This window comes from Erpetoichthys calabaricus, chromosome 5 (assembly GCF_900747795.2).
Source record: "Erpetoichthys calabaricus chromosome 5, fErpCal1.3, whole genome shotgun sequence".
Classification (NCBI taxonomy): domain Eukaryota; kingdom Metazoa; phylum Chordata; class Cladistia; order Polypteriformes; family Polypteridae; genus Erpetoichthys; species Erpetoichthys calabaricus.
In genome coordinates, this window is record NC_041398.2 from 181,067,419 (window position 1) to 181,087,373 (window position 19,955).

Genomic DNA, 19,955 nt, shown 5'->3' on the forward strand with positions numbered 1-19,955 from the left:
TTTAGGGAGAAAAAAAATCCAAACCTACATGGCCCTGTGTGAAAAAGTAATTGCCCCCTTGTTAAAAAACAACCTAACTGTGGTGTATCACACCTGAGTTCAATTTCCGTAGCCACCCCCAGGCCTGATTACTGCCACACCTGTTTCAATCAAGAAATCACTTAAATAGGAGCTGCCTGACACAGAGAAGTAGACCAAAAGCACCTCAAAAGCTAGACATCATGCCAAGATCCAAAGAAATTCAGGAACAAATGAGAACAGAAGTAATTGAGATCTATCAGTCTGGTAAAGGTTATAAAGCCATTTCTAAAGCTTTGGGACTCCAGCGAACCACAGTGAGAGCCATTATCCACAAATGATAAAAACATGGAACAGTGGTGAACCTTCCCAGGAGTGGCCGGCCGACCAAAATTACCCCAAGAGCGCAGAGACGACTCATCCAAGAGGTCACAAAAGACCCCAGGACAACGTCTAAAGAACTGCAGGCCTCACTTGCCTCAATTAAGGTCAGTGTTCACGACTCCACCATAAGAAAGAGACTGGGCAAAAACGGCCTGCATGGCAGATTTCCAAGACGCAAACCACTGTTAAGCAAAAAGAACATTAGGGCTCGTCTCAATTTTGCTAAGAAACATCTCAATGATTGCCAAGACTTTTGGAAAAATACCTTGTGGACTGATGAGTCAAAAGTTGAACTTTTTGGAAGGCAAATGTCCCGTTACATCTGGCGTAAAAGGAACACAGCATTTCAGAAAAAGAACATCATACCAACAGTAAAATATGGTGGTGGTAGTGTGATGGTCTGGGGTTGTTTTGCTGCTTCAGGACCTGGAAGGCTTGCTGTGATAGATGGAACCATGAATTCTACTGTCTACCAAAAAATCCTGAAGGAGAATGTCCGGTCATCTGTTCGTCAACTCAAGCTGAAGCGATCTTGGGTGCTGCAACAGGACAATGACCCAAAACACACCAGCAAATCCACCTCTGAATGGCTGAAGAAAAACAAAATGAAGACTTTGGAGTGGCCTAGTCAAAGTCCTGACCTGAATCCAATTGAGATGCTATGGCATGACCTTAAAAAGGCGGTTCATGCTAGAAAACCCTCAAATAAAGCTGAATTACAACAATTTTGCAAAGATGAGTGGGCCAAAGTTCCTCCAGAGCGCTGTAAAAGACTCATTGCAAGTTATCGCAAACGCTTGATTGCAGTTATTGCTGCTAAGGGTGGCCCAACCAGTTATTAGGTTCAGGGGGCAATTACTTTTTCACACAGGGCCATGTAGGTTTGGATTTTTTTTCTCCCTAAATAATAAAAACCACCATTTACAAACTGCATTTTGTGTTTACTTGTGTTATATTTGACTAATGGTTAAATGTGTTTGATGATCAGAAACATTTTGTGTGACAAACATGCAAAAGAATATGAAATCAGGAAGGGGGCAAATAGTTTTTCACACCACTGTATGATTCAATGTATTTCTTTTTGACAATTCTCTGAATTGTAAAATACATATACTGTACACTAAATATAAAATGAAACTACTATATAGCTAATACTGTTACAGTATGTATCTGTCTAGTGCCTTCTCTGTCTGCCTATTATATAAGTGCCTTCCATACCTATCTGTTTATCTAGTGCCTTTCACATGTGAAAGTACTCTCACTGCCTGCTTGCCTTTCTGCAGTACCTGTCATATAGTGCCTTTCACATCTATCTATCCATCTATCTATCTATCTCTAGCTGTTTTTTTTTCTCCTGACAGTTTTATATCTTCTATTATACAGTGCCTTCCCAGTTTATCTATCAAGTAACTTCTCTGTCTGTGCATTATTCAGTGATCTGTCTGACAGTGTATGTCTTACAGAACTTAAAAATAAGAACAGTTATAAGGACACTTGTTCATGTTAATTGCAGTCTCAACTTTTAGTTTTTTTTAAAAAGAGCATCCCACATCTATTATACAGTGACTTTCCTATTTATCTGTCTATCTAGTGCCTTTCAGATCTATACAGTATGTACTCTAACGGCCTTCTTGCTTTCCTGCAGCATGTGTTGAATAATAAACAGACTGAATCATTTTTCATTTATTTTATTGACATAGATCTCAGATACACACACACACACAAACATATACTGTATATATATATAATGAAACTAATATATTGCTAATGCTGAGATCTATCTGTCTAGTGCGTTCTCTGTCTGTTTTCTTATATAGTGCCTTCGCTGTCTGCCTGCGTAGTATATAGTGCCTTTCCTATCTATCTGTCTTATATAATGCCTTTCATGTCTGTCTATTTATTTACCTATCTAGTGGCTTCTCTGCCTGTATATTATTTACTGTATACCCTGTTTTTTTCTGACAGTTTTGTATCTGTTATACAGTGCCTTCCATATCTATCTGTCTGTCTAGTGGTCTAGTGATTTTCACATCTATATGTACTCTCACTATCTGCTTGCTTTCCTAAAGTATCTGTTGATTAATAAAAAGGCTGAACCATTTTTCATTTAGTAGTGCTTTCTCTGTCTGTCTTTTATACAGTGAACTCCCTGCCTATCTATATAGTAATAACAGTAATTTTATTATTATATACTGTAGCAGCTTCCCTGTCTGCCTATCATATAGTGCCTTTCCTTCCTATCTATATATCTATCCCCTTAGCTGTTTTTTTATATATCTATTATACAGTGCCTTCCCTGTTTATTTATATATCTAGTGACTTCTCTGTCTGCCTGTCTGTCTGTCTCTCTATTACGCAGTGCTCTGTCTGTCTGTGTGTTATGGATTTTAAAAATAACAGTTATAAGGACACTTTTTCATGTTAATTGCAGTCTCAATTGTTAAAAAATATTTTAAAAGGAACATCCCACATGAAAATATAATGATCTCATTAACTGACAGTGCATACCAATTTATAAATTTTATGTCTGTTTGAGATAGATACTTTATTAATCCTAAGGGGAAATTCACATACTTTCACATAATAAATTAATTAATAAATTAAATTTACATAATAGTTTGAGGTTAAAAAGAAAAAAAAAATATCACTATCTCTCCAGTGGGGAATCAAACTCAGGTCTCTGAGGCACAGCAGGCCTGCTGCGCTCTAATTGGCTGAGCAGTCTGTGTCAACTATCCACGACTGGCCAGTCAAGGTAAAGTGAGACTTGTTGTACGCGCACAAGCTGCCTTGTTCTAATGTTATTTTCTATCAGCTGTGCTATTTGGAGAGCAAGTGAATATGCAGAATTATACTGTCAGTGTACAGGATATCTTGTCACTGTAAGTAGTTTTTGCACTGTTCAAACATACATGTTACCTACTGTAGGTATTGGCTTCAAAAGCTTTGTTGTGAAAAACTGAGATTTGGAACTTTGTGTTATTTGTGCATCTTTATTTTGTAAAGATGTTATTTATTTTTACTCATTTTTTATTTTATTATTTGGAAATAGCAGAATTTGCACATTATTTTATATTTTTTTCTGTCTTTATGTTCAAACAGTTACTCAGAACTTGAGTAGTCTTTCACCAAGTACTTTTTTACTTACTTGAGTAATTTTTTGGATGACTACTTTTTACTTCTACTTAAGTAATATTATTTTGAAGTAACGCTACTCTTACTTGAGTACAATTTTTGACTACTTTACCCACCTCTTGATACAAGTCTTTACAATGGCTAGGTTCTAAGCCATATGTATTAATAATTCACCTAGTGAGACTATATTTTAATTGAGTTCTTACTAGTTTTCTTTTTCCCACGTTTGCAAATTTTGTTTAAGGTGATGTGGATGTGTTTGTGTGTGTCCTGCGGTGGGTTGGCACCCTGCCCAGGATTGGTTCCTGCCTTGTGCCCTGTGTTGGCTGGGATTGGCTCCAGCAGACCCCCGTGACCCTGTGTTTGGATTCAGCGGGTTGGAAAATGGATGGATGGATGGATGGTGATTGAATATTCATGTCGATACCCCTAAATGTCCACTTACCTTTGGGTTTATGAGGCACTTTCATTGCCTTCATGAATTCAACAAGCAAATAGCCCCACACATAAGCAAGCTCACCCCAATGAGTGATAGAATTGTAACTAATACTTGAATTATGGACCTTAGTGTCTCAAACTACAATATGGTGCTGTTGTATATTCTATTTACTCCACCCGCTTCTACCAGCTAATGTGCTACCACATTCCATAATGCAAAAACTGTTGATGCTGGTCATTTTTTAAACATCTCCCTCTCTGTCCACTATGCTGACCTATTATGAGATAATTATGTGGATTTTTGTAACTGTATTTTACAAGTTTGAAAGCATGTGGTAAAAGTCAGATTTCATTTTCATCAACAGGCTTTTACGGAGAATCAGCAGTCATTGTGTGCTACACTTAAGCAGATTGTGTCTAAGTATTATTCTATTCTCATAAATACTAATAATAACAATTATAATCTTCTGTTTTCAGCAATTAATTCTAATAATCAAGCATGTTCCTTTGTAATTCTTTAATATATATTCATTGCTTTCATTAATAAACCTTTACAAATCTTTAGGTGTATGGTTTCAAATTTAGATTATATTTAGAAAAAAAGATCTAAAACTATTGCGTACATCTTTTGGAAACAGGCATTATATAAAGATTGTTAATGATGTAATAATAAAGAAATCGTGAAATAAAGAGCTCAAGCGTTGGTTACACAAATCAGCTGAATTGTTAAATGCTAGCCAGACCCAGTCAGTTGTGCTTACACTCAATGGAAGCGAAACTCTTCCACCATGAAATGAAAATAAATGTGGTACCTGATGACATCTTCAAACCTAACTTTTAAAATTTGGTCAGTTACCATGCCAGAAAAATGCTGCTTTTATAAATAATTCAGATTAAAGTAGAACAGGGCAGATAAGGACAATTGCAAAACATGTGACAAAAGTCAAACATGGCAGTGAAAGTTTTAGAGGCCTTATAGTTCGGTGAAAAAATTCTGTGGGGATCCCCATCTCTTGGTGCACTAACCTATTTTGCTGAATGGTTAATCCAGGACTGCTTTAGTAATTTTCTTCAGCATTCTCAAGGAAAGATTACAAACATCAGGAAACATGTAAAGCTTCTAGTAACTACTCAGTTTATCTTTTTCCTTCTCCACTCCTCACTTATTTTTCCATTTTTCAAGGCATTTTCCGAGTTGCTTTCATAGAGGTCTGTAAGGCCAAGCTCATTTGCACACTTCCAAAATGAAGTGTTCTTATTCTCTGGATTCCATTTTGATCTCTATTGAAAACTTAATTTGAGGCAGTTTGCCTGGATATTACCAATATTATCATGTCCTTAAGTTCTGGCAAAATACCTAAGCTGACTGCCCTAAAAGCAGCTATAAAAACAGTCACATATGAATCCTGTGTTAATTTTAGTCTATTTGTCATCACTTTCTTGTATCTCTAAAGCGCTTGAGAAGATTGCTGTTTTAAGACTGCAACCAGGTTAGGGTTAGGGTTGCTAATGACCTCCTTACGGCAGCACTTCAGAGGCCTTCAAGTCATCGCATGTTATTAGATCTGAAAGCTGATTTTGACACTTTTCACTGTGGCATTTTGCTCACACCAGAAATCTGGAGATTTTGGTACTCCTTTAGAATGCTTTTCTTGTGTCTGGAGTTCCAGAGGGATTGTATAGCTCTTGGGCCAATCTTTATTTTTGATCTGTTTGTTACAAATGTGCAAAATACTGCATTAACTCAATACTGAATGTTGTCTGATATGCTGATGACACACAGATTTATTTTTAGACTTCTTCTGATGCTCATATTCCACTCTCTAAAGCTATTGAGTTTTTGGATGACATCCAGATTTCGATTAGGGAAACTTATCTGAGGTTAAACAGCAGAAAATATTAAGTATTTCTTGTAGGTACTCCTTGCCTGGTTACTATTAAAAACGACCCAATCCCTTTGTCCTCTTTGGAAACAAATGTTAAGGATCAAAATTGATTCTACACTTTAATTACTAAGTCAAACTGTTGTTTTCTACAAAATCTCTTTTTACAACCTCGAGACTTTATCAAAACTTAGACCATCTCTGTCTGTGTGTGATATGGAGTAATTGGGTCATATCACCACGTAACTAGGCTACATAAATTAAACTCTGGTTTTCCTCTTTCTGGCAGTAATCTTAATGTTGTACAATAATTTATGATGCTTGTTGCAATTTATATGGGCACTGGAGGCAACGCCTTAATTTTGAAATTGGGTCTTTCCAGATGCCAAAGTTTGCCCTTTCAGGTTGTTATAACAACTGAAGGAATAAGTGATGTGTGCAGAATTCTACTGGGATTTCTTTTAAAATTTTTATTTATTTTATTTGAAGATAATTAAATTGTATACATTAAAGTCAAACTTATATAACAAATTACTTCATAGTCAGACTAGAAAAAAAAATTAGAAAGTTAAAGAAAGCAGGAACAAAAAGAGACAAAACCTAACAAAACAGCCAATAATCATATAAAAAATGGAATTCTTCTCCTTCCTCCTCCAGTTGAGTGTCACCTGCTGCCTCCCGACTCTGATTCTTCGAGGTAAAGCAGCGGGCTCCTTTAAAGATAGACTCGGAAAGGGTGACTTGTGGGATGTTTGAGAACCTGGGCAGTCCTCCATTGACAGTACCCCTTTGCCACACCCAGACATGGCTTTACTTCCATACTCTAGGTTCCACGACACCCTGTGGGTGTCCAAGCTGGGACATGTCTAGTAGACCATTGCCACCTAACGTATGGGAGATGGAACTGCTCCTGACCTCTAGCTTCTGCTTGTCCATCCCCTGGCACCGTCCATCTTGGTAGGAAGTTAAGCCATTGTCCAGCCGGGATGCCTATCTGCTCTCCATGGCACAAAAAGGCCTTTTTCAGGGAACAGGCAATGAGTTAAAAACAGTTTTTCTACAACAACAGAAGTCAATTCAGCTTTGAAAGTTGATGCACACAGTTCATACAGGTTTCCCAACTTTTGTTTGTTACTTGCAAACCTTCTGCCTGTATAAAAGTAGTATAAGAACAACCTGTATTTATGCTCCTTCTGAAGCATTATTTGAATAGTATTATGCTGCAGAAAGTAGTACATCACTTTTATAATGGTATGAAAAAGGCAATTAACAAAGTAAGATGGACACAGCGTTTATATTTTCAGGTTATTGGTCTCCCTCAAGGGCCCAATAAAGTAGAATCCTTCAGTTTTGGGCCCTTGAGCAAGGCCCTTAACCTAAAAATTGCTCCGGGGTGCTATACAATGGCTGACCATGTGCTCTGACCCCCAAAGATCATGTGATAAAACATTTTTTCCCTTGGGGATTATTAAAGTATATCAAATCAGAATCAAAAATAACCATTAAAAGTGCAGGCCTTTCATTTAAAAAAAATTGCAAAGAAAGCCAATGTATCAGTGAATAAAGTTTTCAACACCATGAAAAGGAACTTAGAAATGGAAAACAAGATTTAATAAGAATAAATTACATTTCTTATCTAAATTAAAATAATAATATAATTAAATCAAATAAACGTTAAGCCAAAATCACAACACATGAATCGTTCAGAGTAAAAAGAAAATTGTAACAGTAAATATTATACATTCAAAAAAAGGAAAACAAGTTTTAATTGTTTTACATAGAAATATTGTAGTAGTGTGTTCCACAATAATGAAGCATTCTCTGAAAATGTCATCTATGGAATGTATCTAAAAGAAAATAATATGGGTTAGTCAAAAGACTATTTGTGGAAACTTATGTCAGTGATATGCAAAAGTGTAGGATTCTGTTAATGGTTTAAAATTTAGAACATTTAGAATCATTTTATAAACATCACAAGATTTATTTGCAAGCCAATGTGAATATTTCAAGGGCAGCAACGATTAGTTGATGCTACTCAATGACTGCCTAAATTCTTACAACCCTCCTGTGAATATACCTAAATATACTTAAATATGCTTAGTTGTAGCTATTACAGTGTTTTGTTATAGATGTTATATGTTAAGATAAACACATTCTGCCTCAGTAATGGTCAATAAAGTATTGCGGGAAAAATGTTATGTATAAATGAGTAAGTGTGGTTTCAACAATGTTCCCAATTTTTGATGACAGTATGCAGTATGTTTAAATATGATCCACACATTTCTTTTAGGGCAGCATGGTGTCACAAGGGTTAATTAACATATTGCCTCATGGATTCAGCATCCTGGTTTTGAGATCTGTGCCCATTTGCTAGCTGTATGGAGATTGCATGTTCTCCCTTTTTCTGTATGGGGTTTTCTCCTGGCACTCCAAAACAATTTTAAAATTGGTCTCCAATAAGTGCTTTTATGTGAGAGTGACTCCTGTCATGGAGTGGCACTGAATCTAGAGCTGGTTCCTGCTGTCTTCCTAGTGCCGGATGGGCTGTGGCCTTCACAACCTAATTGTAACAGGATTTTAATTATTTTATGTAGCTTGACATTTTCTCTGTCTGCTAGTGTGATACTAGTCAATGCAATGTGAGCCTATTGTGTTGTTAGGTTATGTGACCACAAAGCGACACCACTGAGCCCCAACCTCACACATTCCCATGTTCAAAAAATAAAGGATTTTAATTTACCAGATGTGCAAAAGCCACTCAACCACAATACACAAGAGTATCTTCTTTCCCTCCTACTGCTTCTCATGTTGCATGTCACCCGCTGGCTCCAAACTCTGACTCCCCAAGGTGAGATGGCAGACTCCTGTTAAGCTGCACCCAGGAATGCTTCCAGTGACATAGTGTTACCTCTTGGAAGCACTTCCAGACCATGGGGATATCAGCGAGGTCCTCACCCGACAGCACCCTTTAATGGCACCAAGGGAACCCAACAGGGCTGCACTTCCAGACTCCAGCTCCCATATACCCCTCTAGGTGTCTAAACTGGGAGGACCACTGCCACCTGGCATATGGGGGACCCCTCCATCCTTTATATACCTCTGGCCAGACAAGAAGTTGTTTTCCCATACCAGCCAATATGTCCATCTGTCCTTCATGGCACTTACAGTTTGTTAGTGGAAGGCTGTAGTTATTGTACTTATCTTTTATTTTAAGTTTTCTAATTCAATTGCAAATATTTATTATTTGTTTCCATAGTAAATGACATCAGCTGATTAATTTTCCTGATCTCAGAGCTATTCCTTGTCCACTGGTTTGTTGTTCTGGCCCACCCACTTTGCAACTCTGGCCTTTGTCCCGAGTCACAGAAATTTGTCTTTTGCCAAGCCAATGTTTGAACTGTTCTCATGTGAATTGCTCAGATCTGCTGTGGGAAATACTGGTGTTTGATGAAGACTTTTGTGTTTGTTTTATTTTATTGTTGCACTCTATAGTACCTCGCACCATTTCTTCTGAAGTAGGTAAAAGTTAATTCTCATTGAATAAGTAGGATCATGCAGATCATTTACACATTAAGCATTAAACAATATCACTGTCTTTCTCTCTGCCTGCAGCCATACCACATGTACTTCAGACTAGGTCATCCACCTGAAGCTAAGCATGTTCGGGCCCGGGTAGTGCTTGGATGGGAGACCATCTAGGAAAACCTTTGGTTGATGCTGGAAAAGGTGTTGGTTAGGCCAGTAAGGGATGCTTACACTATGGCCTCTGTGTGGATCCCAGTGGGATGGCACTGTCCTTCAAATGAGATGTAAAACCAAGGTTTGGACTCTCTGTGGTCATAAAAGATCCCTGAGCATCCTTGGCTGAATTGTTCATCACGGCCTGGTCATTCTGGCCAGTTAATCATCCCCTGTCCCTAACAGGCTCTCTCATCCCTTCACTGCTAATGTGTGATGAGTGTAATGGTTGTCATCCAGGTGGATACTGCACCTTGGTGGTGGTGGAAGTGGCTTACCACTCTCTATTTAAAGCACTTTCAGTAGTGAGAAAAGCTCTATATAAATGTAATGTCATCTTCTTCCTCTTCTTCTCCTCTCTCTCTATATGAAAACATGTGTATCTACAGTAAACCCTCCTCTATCGCGGGGGTTGCGTTCCAGACCCCCCGGCGAAAGGTGAAAATCCGCGAAGTAGAAGCCATATGTTTATATGGTTATTTTTATCTTGTCATGCTTGGGTCACAGATTTGCACAGAAACACAGGGGGTTGTAGAGAGACAGGAACTTTATTCAAACACTGCAAACAAACATTTGTCTCTTTTTCAAAAGTTTAAACTGTGCTCCATGACAAGACAGAGATGACAGTTCAGTCTCACAATTAAAAGAATGCAAACATATCTTCCTCTTCAAAGGAGTGTGCGTCAGGAGCACAGAATGTCAGAGAGAGTGAGAAAAAAACAAACAAAAATCAATAGGGCTGTTTGGCTTTTAAGTATGCGAAGCACCACCGGACAAAGCAGCTGCAAAGATGTACAATGTAAAGGTAGTCTTTCAGCATATTTTAGAGGAGCGTCCGTATCCTCTAGGCCAGTGTGTGAACAGCCCTTCTGCTCACACCCCCTCCGTCAGGAGCAGAGAATGTCAGAGAGAGAGAGAGAGAGAGACAGAGAAAAACAATCAAATATCAATACGTGCCCTTCGAGCTTTTAAGTATGCGAAGCACCGTGCGGGAAGCATGTTGCTTGACAAAGCAGCTGCACAGAAGGGAGCAACGTGAAGGTAATATTTCAGCATTTTTAGATGAGCGTCCGTATCGTCTACGGGTGCGAACAGCCTCCCTGCTCACACCCCCTCCGTCAGGAGCAGAGAAGGTCAGAGCAAGAGAGAGAGAAAAGCAAACAATCAAAGATCAATACGTGCTGTTTGATCTTTTAAGTATGCAAAGCACAGTGCGGGAAGCATATCGCTTGACAAAGCAGCCATATGTAAGCCCAGCAAGGAAGAGAGCAATGTGAAGGTAATCTTTCAGCATTTTTTGAGGAGTGGCCGTATCCTCTAGGGGTGCGAACAGCCCCCGTGCTCACAATATATTTGAGGAGTTTTATTTAATACGTAATACGCGCTCTGGTTGGGTAGCTTCTCAGCCATCTGCCAATAGCGTCCCTTGTATGAAATCAACTGGGCAAACCAACTGAGGAAGCATGTACCAGAAATTAAAAGACCCATTGTCCGCAGAAATCCGTGAACCAGCAAAAAATCCGCAATATATATTTAAATATGCGTACATATAAAATCCATGATAGAGTGAAGCCGCGAAAGTCGAAGCGCGATATAGCGAGGGATTACTGTATAATATTAACCCCAGCACACAACCAGACATATACTCTAGTGTTAAAAAGCTTGTAATCACTCTGAAACTTTTATGTTTTAGATAGAAGGTAATACTTTTCTAATCAAGGTACCATTACATTGATTTAAAATATAGCCATGGTATTACTGAGATTGCAAAAAGGTTATTATTGCTTGAAATGAGTGATTTAAAATTTATTATTCACATATGCTTGCAAAGCCTCATTTTTAAAAGCCATTACTCCAGTATATTAATGGTAAACTTGCTTTGCTCGTCCTGTTTAAAAGCTAATTTATTATTAGTGAAGCCTTTGTACTTGTGTTAGCACAGCTGAAGCTTGTTGTTCGGATCAATAATAAAAAAAAAAGAATTGTCTTTCCATTGGTTCTGAGGAGCTTGCATTCCTAAGGTTCTGGATTTATAAATGACCAAAGCGAAAAAGCCTTCTCGAGAAACATGTCCGTCTATTGTCATTTTGTGAAATAAGGCTTATTCTATGCAACAGATTGCCTAGAAACTGAAGATTTCATACAAGGGTGTTTATTACTGTCTTGAGAGAAGAGGGCAAACTGAAAGTAACCAGAAAAAGAAGCAGAAGGCCCAAGCACAAAACTGCACAAGAGGAGGAGTACATCAGAGTCACAGTTGGCTGCTTTCCTACACAGTATATACCAAAAACCATCTGAAACATCATCATCTGAAACAGTGAAAAGACAACTCTGGGATACTGGACCTAAGCAGAGTTTCAAGGAAAATGGAATATATGAAATTGGCAAATAACAAGAAAAAGTTAAAATAGACAAACATTTGCAACTACCCAGAAATCTACCATCCAATGCTAGTGCTCTTTTGCCCATTTTTAACTTTTTCTTTTCATTCATCAATTTCTGATATGTTGCAGACAACAATAGTATTTGGCATTGTGGCCTATAGGGTGCATTCCAGTACCCCAAAGCAGAGACACAACTACCCAGACACAAGTCCTGGGTTCAAGTTAAAAGTTTATTTACACAAATACCTTAAAAAAGCCCTTGATAGTAACATAAACACAAGTATTCTTCTCCTTTTCTTTTTCCCTCTCTTTCCTCTCCTCCAGGCGAGCTTTGTCCACCTTCCAGCTGACTCCAACTTGTCTGGATGAGGTTGAATGGCTTCTGTTATCTACAGTATGACTCCGAAGCACTTCTGGTACTAGGGTATGGCCTGTTGGAAGTGCTTCAGGATAAAACTGAAGTCTCACAAGGTAAGGATCATGTATCCCTGCATCACGCTCTGACGGTACTTGCGAATCCTGATAAAGATGCCCTATGGGACTACAGCTCCCAGCATGCCTTGTGGGTGTCCATACAAGTAGCGTTGCCCAGGGATGCTGCCACTTGTTGGGAGAGTTTAAAGCCCTGACAGGTTGTCTCCCCCTGTCCTTCCATCACACTGACCTCCTGGCCAGGTAAGGAACTTCAGATCATCCCTGCTGGGAACCCAACAGTCACACCTGCATATTGGCATCCTTTATCAATCTGGAAAGGGCAGAGAACATTCTATCCTTTTTTGTGCCCACTCACTGACATGTCCTCCTATCCAGGTAGTGGAATCTGTTCTGACAGGGACACCAGCCCATGAATGCTGTCCATCACTGCATGTACTATTTAAGGAAACAGCCAAATGAGGACATATAAGGGGTCTGTTCAGGTTTTGAACAACTCTTAATTAATGTCATGTAGCTAAACTGTGTTATTATTTTACCTTGCCTTGTCAGCCTCATTGGTGTCTTCAGTACATATGCATGGCTTGAGGCAATTTCCATATTGTTAACTAACTTGTGTCATTATTTTTCTGCAACTAACAAGGTGTAATCATCTGCTAAAAATATATTGTATAGCAGCGTGAGACTACTAATAATAAGGACAATGTGTGTTGTGGGTTAAACAATGGCACACTGGTAACAGTATTGCTTAAATTTCCATCCCATCTGACCCAACTACTGGAGCCAATCCTTATACTAAAATAAAGCATCTGAATTGTTGACATACTTTATATACAGTGCATCCGGAAAGTATTCACAGCGCATCACTTTTTCCACATTTTATGTTATAGCCTTATTCCAAAATGGATTAAATTCCTTTTTTTCCTCAGAATTCTACACACAATACCCTATAATGACAACGTGAAAAAAGTTTACTTGAGGTTTTTGAAAATTTATTAAAAATAAAAAAACTGAGAAATCCCATGTACATAAGTATTCACAGCCTTTGCTCAATACTTTGTCGATGCACCTTTGGCAGCAATTACAGCCTCAAGTCTTTTTGAATATGATGCCACAAGCTTGGCACACTTATCCTTGGCCAGTTTCGCACATTCCTCTTTGCAGCACCTCTCAAGCTCCATCAGGTTGGATGGAAAGCGTCGGTGCACAGCCATTTTAAGATCTCTCCAGAGATGTTCAATCGGATTCAAGTCTGGGCTCTGGCTGGGTCACTCAAGGACATTCACAGAGTTGTCCTGAAGCCACTCCTTTAATATCTTGGCTGTGTGCTTAGGGTCATTGTCCTGCTGAAAGATGAACCGTTGCCCCAGTCTGAGGTCAAGAGCGCTCTAGAGCAGGTTTTCATCCAGGATGTCTCTGTACATTGCTGCAGTCATCTTTCCCTTTATCCTGACTAGTCTCCCAGTCCCTGCCGCTGAAAAACATCCCCACAGCATGATGCTGCCACCACCATGCTTAACTGTAGGGATGGTATTGGCCTGGTGATGAGCGGTGCCTGGTTTCCTCCAAACGTGACGCCAGGCATTCACACCAAAGAGTTCAATCTTTGTCTCATCAGACCAGAGAATTTTCTTTCTCATGGTCTGAGAGTCCTTCAGGTGCCTTTTGGCAAACTCCAGGCGGGCTGCCATGTGCCTTTTACTAAGGAGTGGCTTCCGTCTGGCCACTCTACCATACAATGCTGATTGGTGGATTGCTGCAGAGATGGTTGCCCTTCTGGAAGGTTCTCCTTTCTCCACAGAGGACCTCTGGAGCTCTGACAGAGTGACCATAGGGTTCTTGGTCACCTCCCTGACTAAGGCCCTTCTGCCCTGATCGCTCAGTTTAGATGGCCGGCCAGCTCTAGGAAGAGTCCTGGTGGTTTCAAACTTCTTCCACTTACGGATGATGGAGGCCACTGTGCTCATTGAGACCTTCAAAGCAGCAGAAATGTTTCTATAACCTTCCCCAGATTTGTGCCTCGAGACAATCCTGTCTCGGAGGTCTACAGACAATTCTTTTGACTTCATGCTTGGTTTGTGCTCTGACATGAACTGTCAACTGTGGGACCTTATATAGACAGGTGTGTGCCTTTCCAAATCATGTCCAATCAACCGAATTTACCACAGGTGGACTCCAATTAAGCTGCAGAAACATCTCAAGGATGATCAGGGGAAACAGGATGCACCTTAGCTCAATTTTGAGCATCATGGCAAAGGCTGTGAATACTTATGTACATGTGCTTTCTCAATTTTTTTATTTTTAATAAATTTGCAAAAATCTCAAGTAAACTTTTTTCATGTTGTCATTACGGGGTGTTGTGTGTAGAATTCTGAGGAAAAAAATGAATTTAATCCATTTTGGAATAAGGCTGTAACATAACAAAATGTGGAAAAAGTGATGCGCTGTGAATATTTTCCGGATGCACTGTACTTTGTTCTAATATACCAATTCATCTTTGAGAACAGCTAGTGATCTGTGTAATGTGCTTGCATAAAATTATAACAAAGTGGCACATTTATATGTGGGATATAGCACAAGGCACTAGTTATTCCATATTATCCCAAATGTATGTTGTATATGTATGTAATTCCTACTGGTTTGTAAATGTTCCTACACAACAAAATTATTGGTGTTAATTTAACTCTTATATTAATAAACACTGTTTTCATATGTGGAATTTTACTGTAACTCATATACTAAAACTACAACAAGAAGTACTGCTACTACACTGTTAATTCTAACCCCAATAATGTTGTTGTACCTTCAACTTTTCTTTTTTTTTTGATCAAACATTTTTGTGAGAGATAGATGGAAGTTTTGTTTTTTTATTGAGTCAGACAGATAGTCAAGCAGTAATCAGAATAAATGGGAGACAGAGGTTGAGAGATTTAAAGAGGCAGAAAGCAAAAGTACTGAGTTCAAGTGTTTGCCAGACAATAGACATTTTCTTAACTTATTTTCACTGTGTCAATTAAACACAGTCAAGTTATACACATGCAGTTGTATCACATTTTCAGAATAAAATAGGAAAACAAACCACCTAACCATGAATTACATACAAAACCTGGGCACTCGGTGAGTGCATAGTGAATCTGACTCCAGCTGCATTTAACTGTAAAAGTAACATCCTTATGTTTATAATTAAGGAAGAAGAAATGTGTTAGGGCGGCACGGTGGAGCAGTGGGTAGCGCTGCTGCCTCGCAGTTGGGAGACCTGGGGACCTGGGTTCGCTTCCCGGGTCCTCCCTGCGTGGAGTTTGCATGTTCTCCCCGTGTCTGCGTGGGTTTCCTCCGGGTGCTCCAGTTTCCTCCCACAGTCCACAGACATGCAGGTTAGGTGGATTGGTGATTCTAAATTGGCCCTAGTGTGTGCTTGGCTTGTGTGTGTCCTGCGGTGGGTTGGCACCCTGCCCGGGACTGGTTCCTGCCTTGTGCCCTGTGTTGGCTGGGATTGGCTCCAGCAGACCCCCGTGACCCTGTGTTCGGATTCAGCGGGTTGGACAATGGATGGATGGATGGATGGATATGTGTTAATAGAGACTTATCTCAACAAGGGTAATTTTAGTTCAGTTTAAGCTAGTTGTAGCCTCACATGTCATAGATTTGAGTCCATGCATCCCCAACTTTTATTTTACAAATACAGGCAATGGTATTGGAGGCTGAAATAATTTTATGCAGTATGTAAAAGTGTAAAATATAATTTGGTCACAAATATTATTTCATACACTTTACTCACTATAGAACAGTGACTGAGCAAATAAGGCAGGACTGTACAAACTCTCATGAGCCTATACTGAAAGGATTAGTGGACAAAAAACATATAGATGTTTCCTGTTTATTTTACACAATAAGAATTTAGGACGTACAGCATATGTCATATTTATTATTTTTGCAGTGTTTATTTAAAAGCTGAGGCTGCAATAAAATTCAAAATCACAAAAAACACTGTAAACTCTACAAATTAGATGTCCAAACCTAAAAATGCAGTTTAAAAATAAGAAGCAGACATAATTTGTGGGTTTTACATATATCTACCAAACATTTATTTTGAACATTTTTGATTTCTTCTCCGTTTTTTATCATTACATATTCAGTACTCTTTACACATAAAAGTGCATGTTCAGTGCCTAAAATATCAATTCAATGCACTTTTCAAAGAGTTAGATCTCTAGCGAACAGGACTAAGCAGTATTGTGTATTAATATATATTACACAAAGCCTTTAATATAAAGTGCATTTAGGTTTAAAACTAAAATCTCTATATTTGGCATTATAAAACATACAAAATAAAAAAACTTTGTATTCCAACATTTTAGTACAATGTTCACAATATACTTTTTTTGTTAAATAAAACAAAAACGTTAATCAATTTCCACACCTAATTTTAATTAAACTACTTAGCCTGTTTACATACCAATCAAATTAACAAGGCATTTACAGCTAATTTACAAAGGAAATGTCATTGAGTGCCACATCTTCATCATGAATTATCAAAGACAGGGTTGCTGAAATTCCCAACAGATCCATAGTCACCATCATCCAAAAGCCGTCCATATGATGGCCTCCTGCAAAACAGAATGCATTTTAATATTATCTTTAATGGTGCACCTTAAGATCATCATTTTCCTCTTTTGTAGAATGGCTAAAAGCTGATACTCGGTACGTAAAAGTATAACATATACTTAATAAAAATTATTATGACACAGAAGATTTTAATCTTTCACTCTAAAGCCTTTTTCAATGGTCTTGTCTAAGCATTATGCTGTTAAACTTTAGATCAAAGCCCTTAGTTTTGTGCTTTTGCTGGTTTTCTAGAATTCAACAAAAGAATACAGTTTTATTAATTTATTAAACAGAAATATAAAAATTCCATCCATCCATCCAACCCACTGAATCCAAACACAGGGTCACGGGGGTCTGCTGGAGCCTATCCCTGCCAACACAGGGCACAAGGTAGGAACCAATCCCGGGCAGGGTGCCAACCCACCACAGGACACACACAAGCACACACTAGGGCCAATTTAGAATCACCAATCCACCTAACCCGCATGTTTTTTGGACTGTGGGAGGAAACTGGAGCGCCCGGAGGAAACCCACGCAGACACGGAGAGAACATGCAAACTCTACGCAGGGAGGACCTGGGAAGCGAACCCAGGTCTCCTAACTGCAAGGCAGCAGCGCTACCACTGCGCCACCCCAATATAAAAATTGAAACTCTAAATTTTAAAACACTATATTCAAAAATAAAACAATTGAAGAATTGAAATTAATTAAAAATAAATGCAATAGTCAATACTCCACACATTCGAAAAAAACACAAATATAAAGATAGATGCCAGAACCAGAAATAATCCAAAAAAAAAACAAAAGGGAGCTGAATAGCATTGTTGTGAACATCAAATGTCACGGTAAAGAGGCAGTGGTAACAGGTTTTTTAAAATAATTGCTGTTCTACTGACCGCTGCACCTAAAGTCATGAATTCAATTAAAAGTCAAACCATGGCAAACAAAGAACATAAAAGGGTACAGGTAATAATTTTAAAAGATGTAATCTTTCTAAATGGAAAACACCTGGTAATTTTCAATAATATATTGGGAAGAAAATACTGTGAAAATATAAAGCAAATACATTTATGATAAAGGGAAGTATTCAACATTTAGTTACTAGGAGAGAAGCCACCATAAAGCTACTGGGGAGGTACTGAATAGGACATGAATATTAAAGTACAATAAATACGTTTATGAAGCCCAGTGAAATATGGTAAAATATTCACCACAGTGGACCCTAAATGTTTTTGTGAAATACTGCGTAATCAATGGGAAAATTGCACAGACTAAAAATAATCAAGTGAGAAGAGAGTGGACAATATAAAAATTTGTCTTATGTAATGGATTTAAGAGAAAGTAAAACAATAATAATAATAATAATAATGGTAATTAAACAACATTCTCCCAGTCACCTCTGGTGATTTTTATCAATGAAAATGTGTCAGGAACACATTGCTTGTTTGTTTATAGTATTTAGATTTGTTGTTTTTTAATGTATTACAAATACTTATTTTTATCGTTATTTCAGTGACATTGTGCTAAAATTTTATGTATTATATATTTTATTGCATGTATTTGTTTGCAAGGTTGTTGCCTTTTTGTTTCTCTAATTTCATGGGTGCTGCCATTTTATAAGCATGGTTCCTTTGACATTGTGTAGGTCCTAGGCGCATGACATCATGGTGCCCATTACATGTAAGACGGCTTCCCTTTCATTTCAATAAACAAAAGACTCTTGCAAATAAACACATATTTAGTGTCACTCTGTTTTGTAGAAAAACAGGTTTGATCTTGGGTAATGACCTCTGCATTTTATTTCATTTTGTCTTACTGATTAGTTTGCAGAAAGATGAGAGGCCATTTTTTTAAGACAAATACATGCACGTCCCAACCATATTTCAACTGGTTGCATGCACTGAATGACATTTTGAAAAAATAGCATCATTGTTTTTCAAACATTTACTAACAGTTGACTAAATTATCAGGTCAGTATATTTCCCAGAAAAGAGGACATCGAATATTTATGATTTAATCAAGTAATCAGACAAGGTAGAATATTCTTGGCATATTATAATAAATTATTAAGCAAAAAGATTATAATTTGAGATGGAAAGAAATTACTGTTTTAATTAGAAAACAAACCCACCAAAAAAGGTTCACCACCACACACACTCTATTATAGCAAACATTAATATTTCAAAAACTAATCAAGGATTTTAGATGTACATTATCCAATATACTTTAGGATGAAAATATTTTTAAAGAGTTAGTCAGTAGAGGTTTGTGCTTTAAAAAAGGTACTGGAAGTGCAGCAACTATACTAGAAAAGACACTGGAAAGATCAAAAAAGCTTTATAAGAAAAATCACTTGCCTTTTTTATTTTTGTCTAACATAAAATTTAGCTGGTGATACCTGTCTTATAGCAACTTAAAGGAATAATTTTAACATGGTTAATGGTTATTGTTCATTAAATCACATTCAGGGTTTTCATATCAGGAAAGCATTCTTTGTGAACTTCACGTTGTGTGAAAATGCTGCACTTGTTAACCCATAAAAATAATGTTATTCTTTTCTTATTTTTACTATACTGTAAATGCTATTTCACACCTAGTGAGTTTTGAGTCCCTGGAAGACATCAAATGAACAAGAGATAAATTCATGGATATGCTGACTCCTTTGGCTAGACAAGCCTTGTAACAACCGTTTCTAAACAGGTGCTGTAATATCTTCAGGTTCAACTTTTTAATTTGCTTTGTCACTCTTGTACTCATAGGGGACAGCTGAAGGGCTCTACTGACTGTAATTCCACCGCCACACCAGGGGTTGGTGCTGTGTCTCAACATCTTTCTCTCTTTTTTCCTCTGCAGAGTGGATGACTGATGGCTAGAACACCTCTGATGTCACTTCTGATGTCTGTTCACCTGGACCCACCTCTTCCTGCAAGGAGGACTG

General features: G+C 38.1%; 1 protein-coding gene across 1 annotated transcript in view; it reads right to left on the reverse strand.

The window, feature by feature from the left end:
* Positions 1–16,322: 16,322 nt before the first annotated feature.
* Positions 16,323–19,955, reverse strand: part of parm1 (prostate androgen-regulated mucin-like protein 1) — a 42,002-nt gene continuing 38,369 nt past the window's right edge. Inside the window, exon 4 of the mRNA XM_028802277.2 lies at positions 16,323–17,019. Within this exon, the coding sequence (XP_028658110.1) occupies positions 16,935–17,019 (85 nt within the window). The 3' untranslated portion in view covers positions 16,323–16,934. The remainder of the gene's footprint in view (positions 17,020–19,955) is intronic.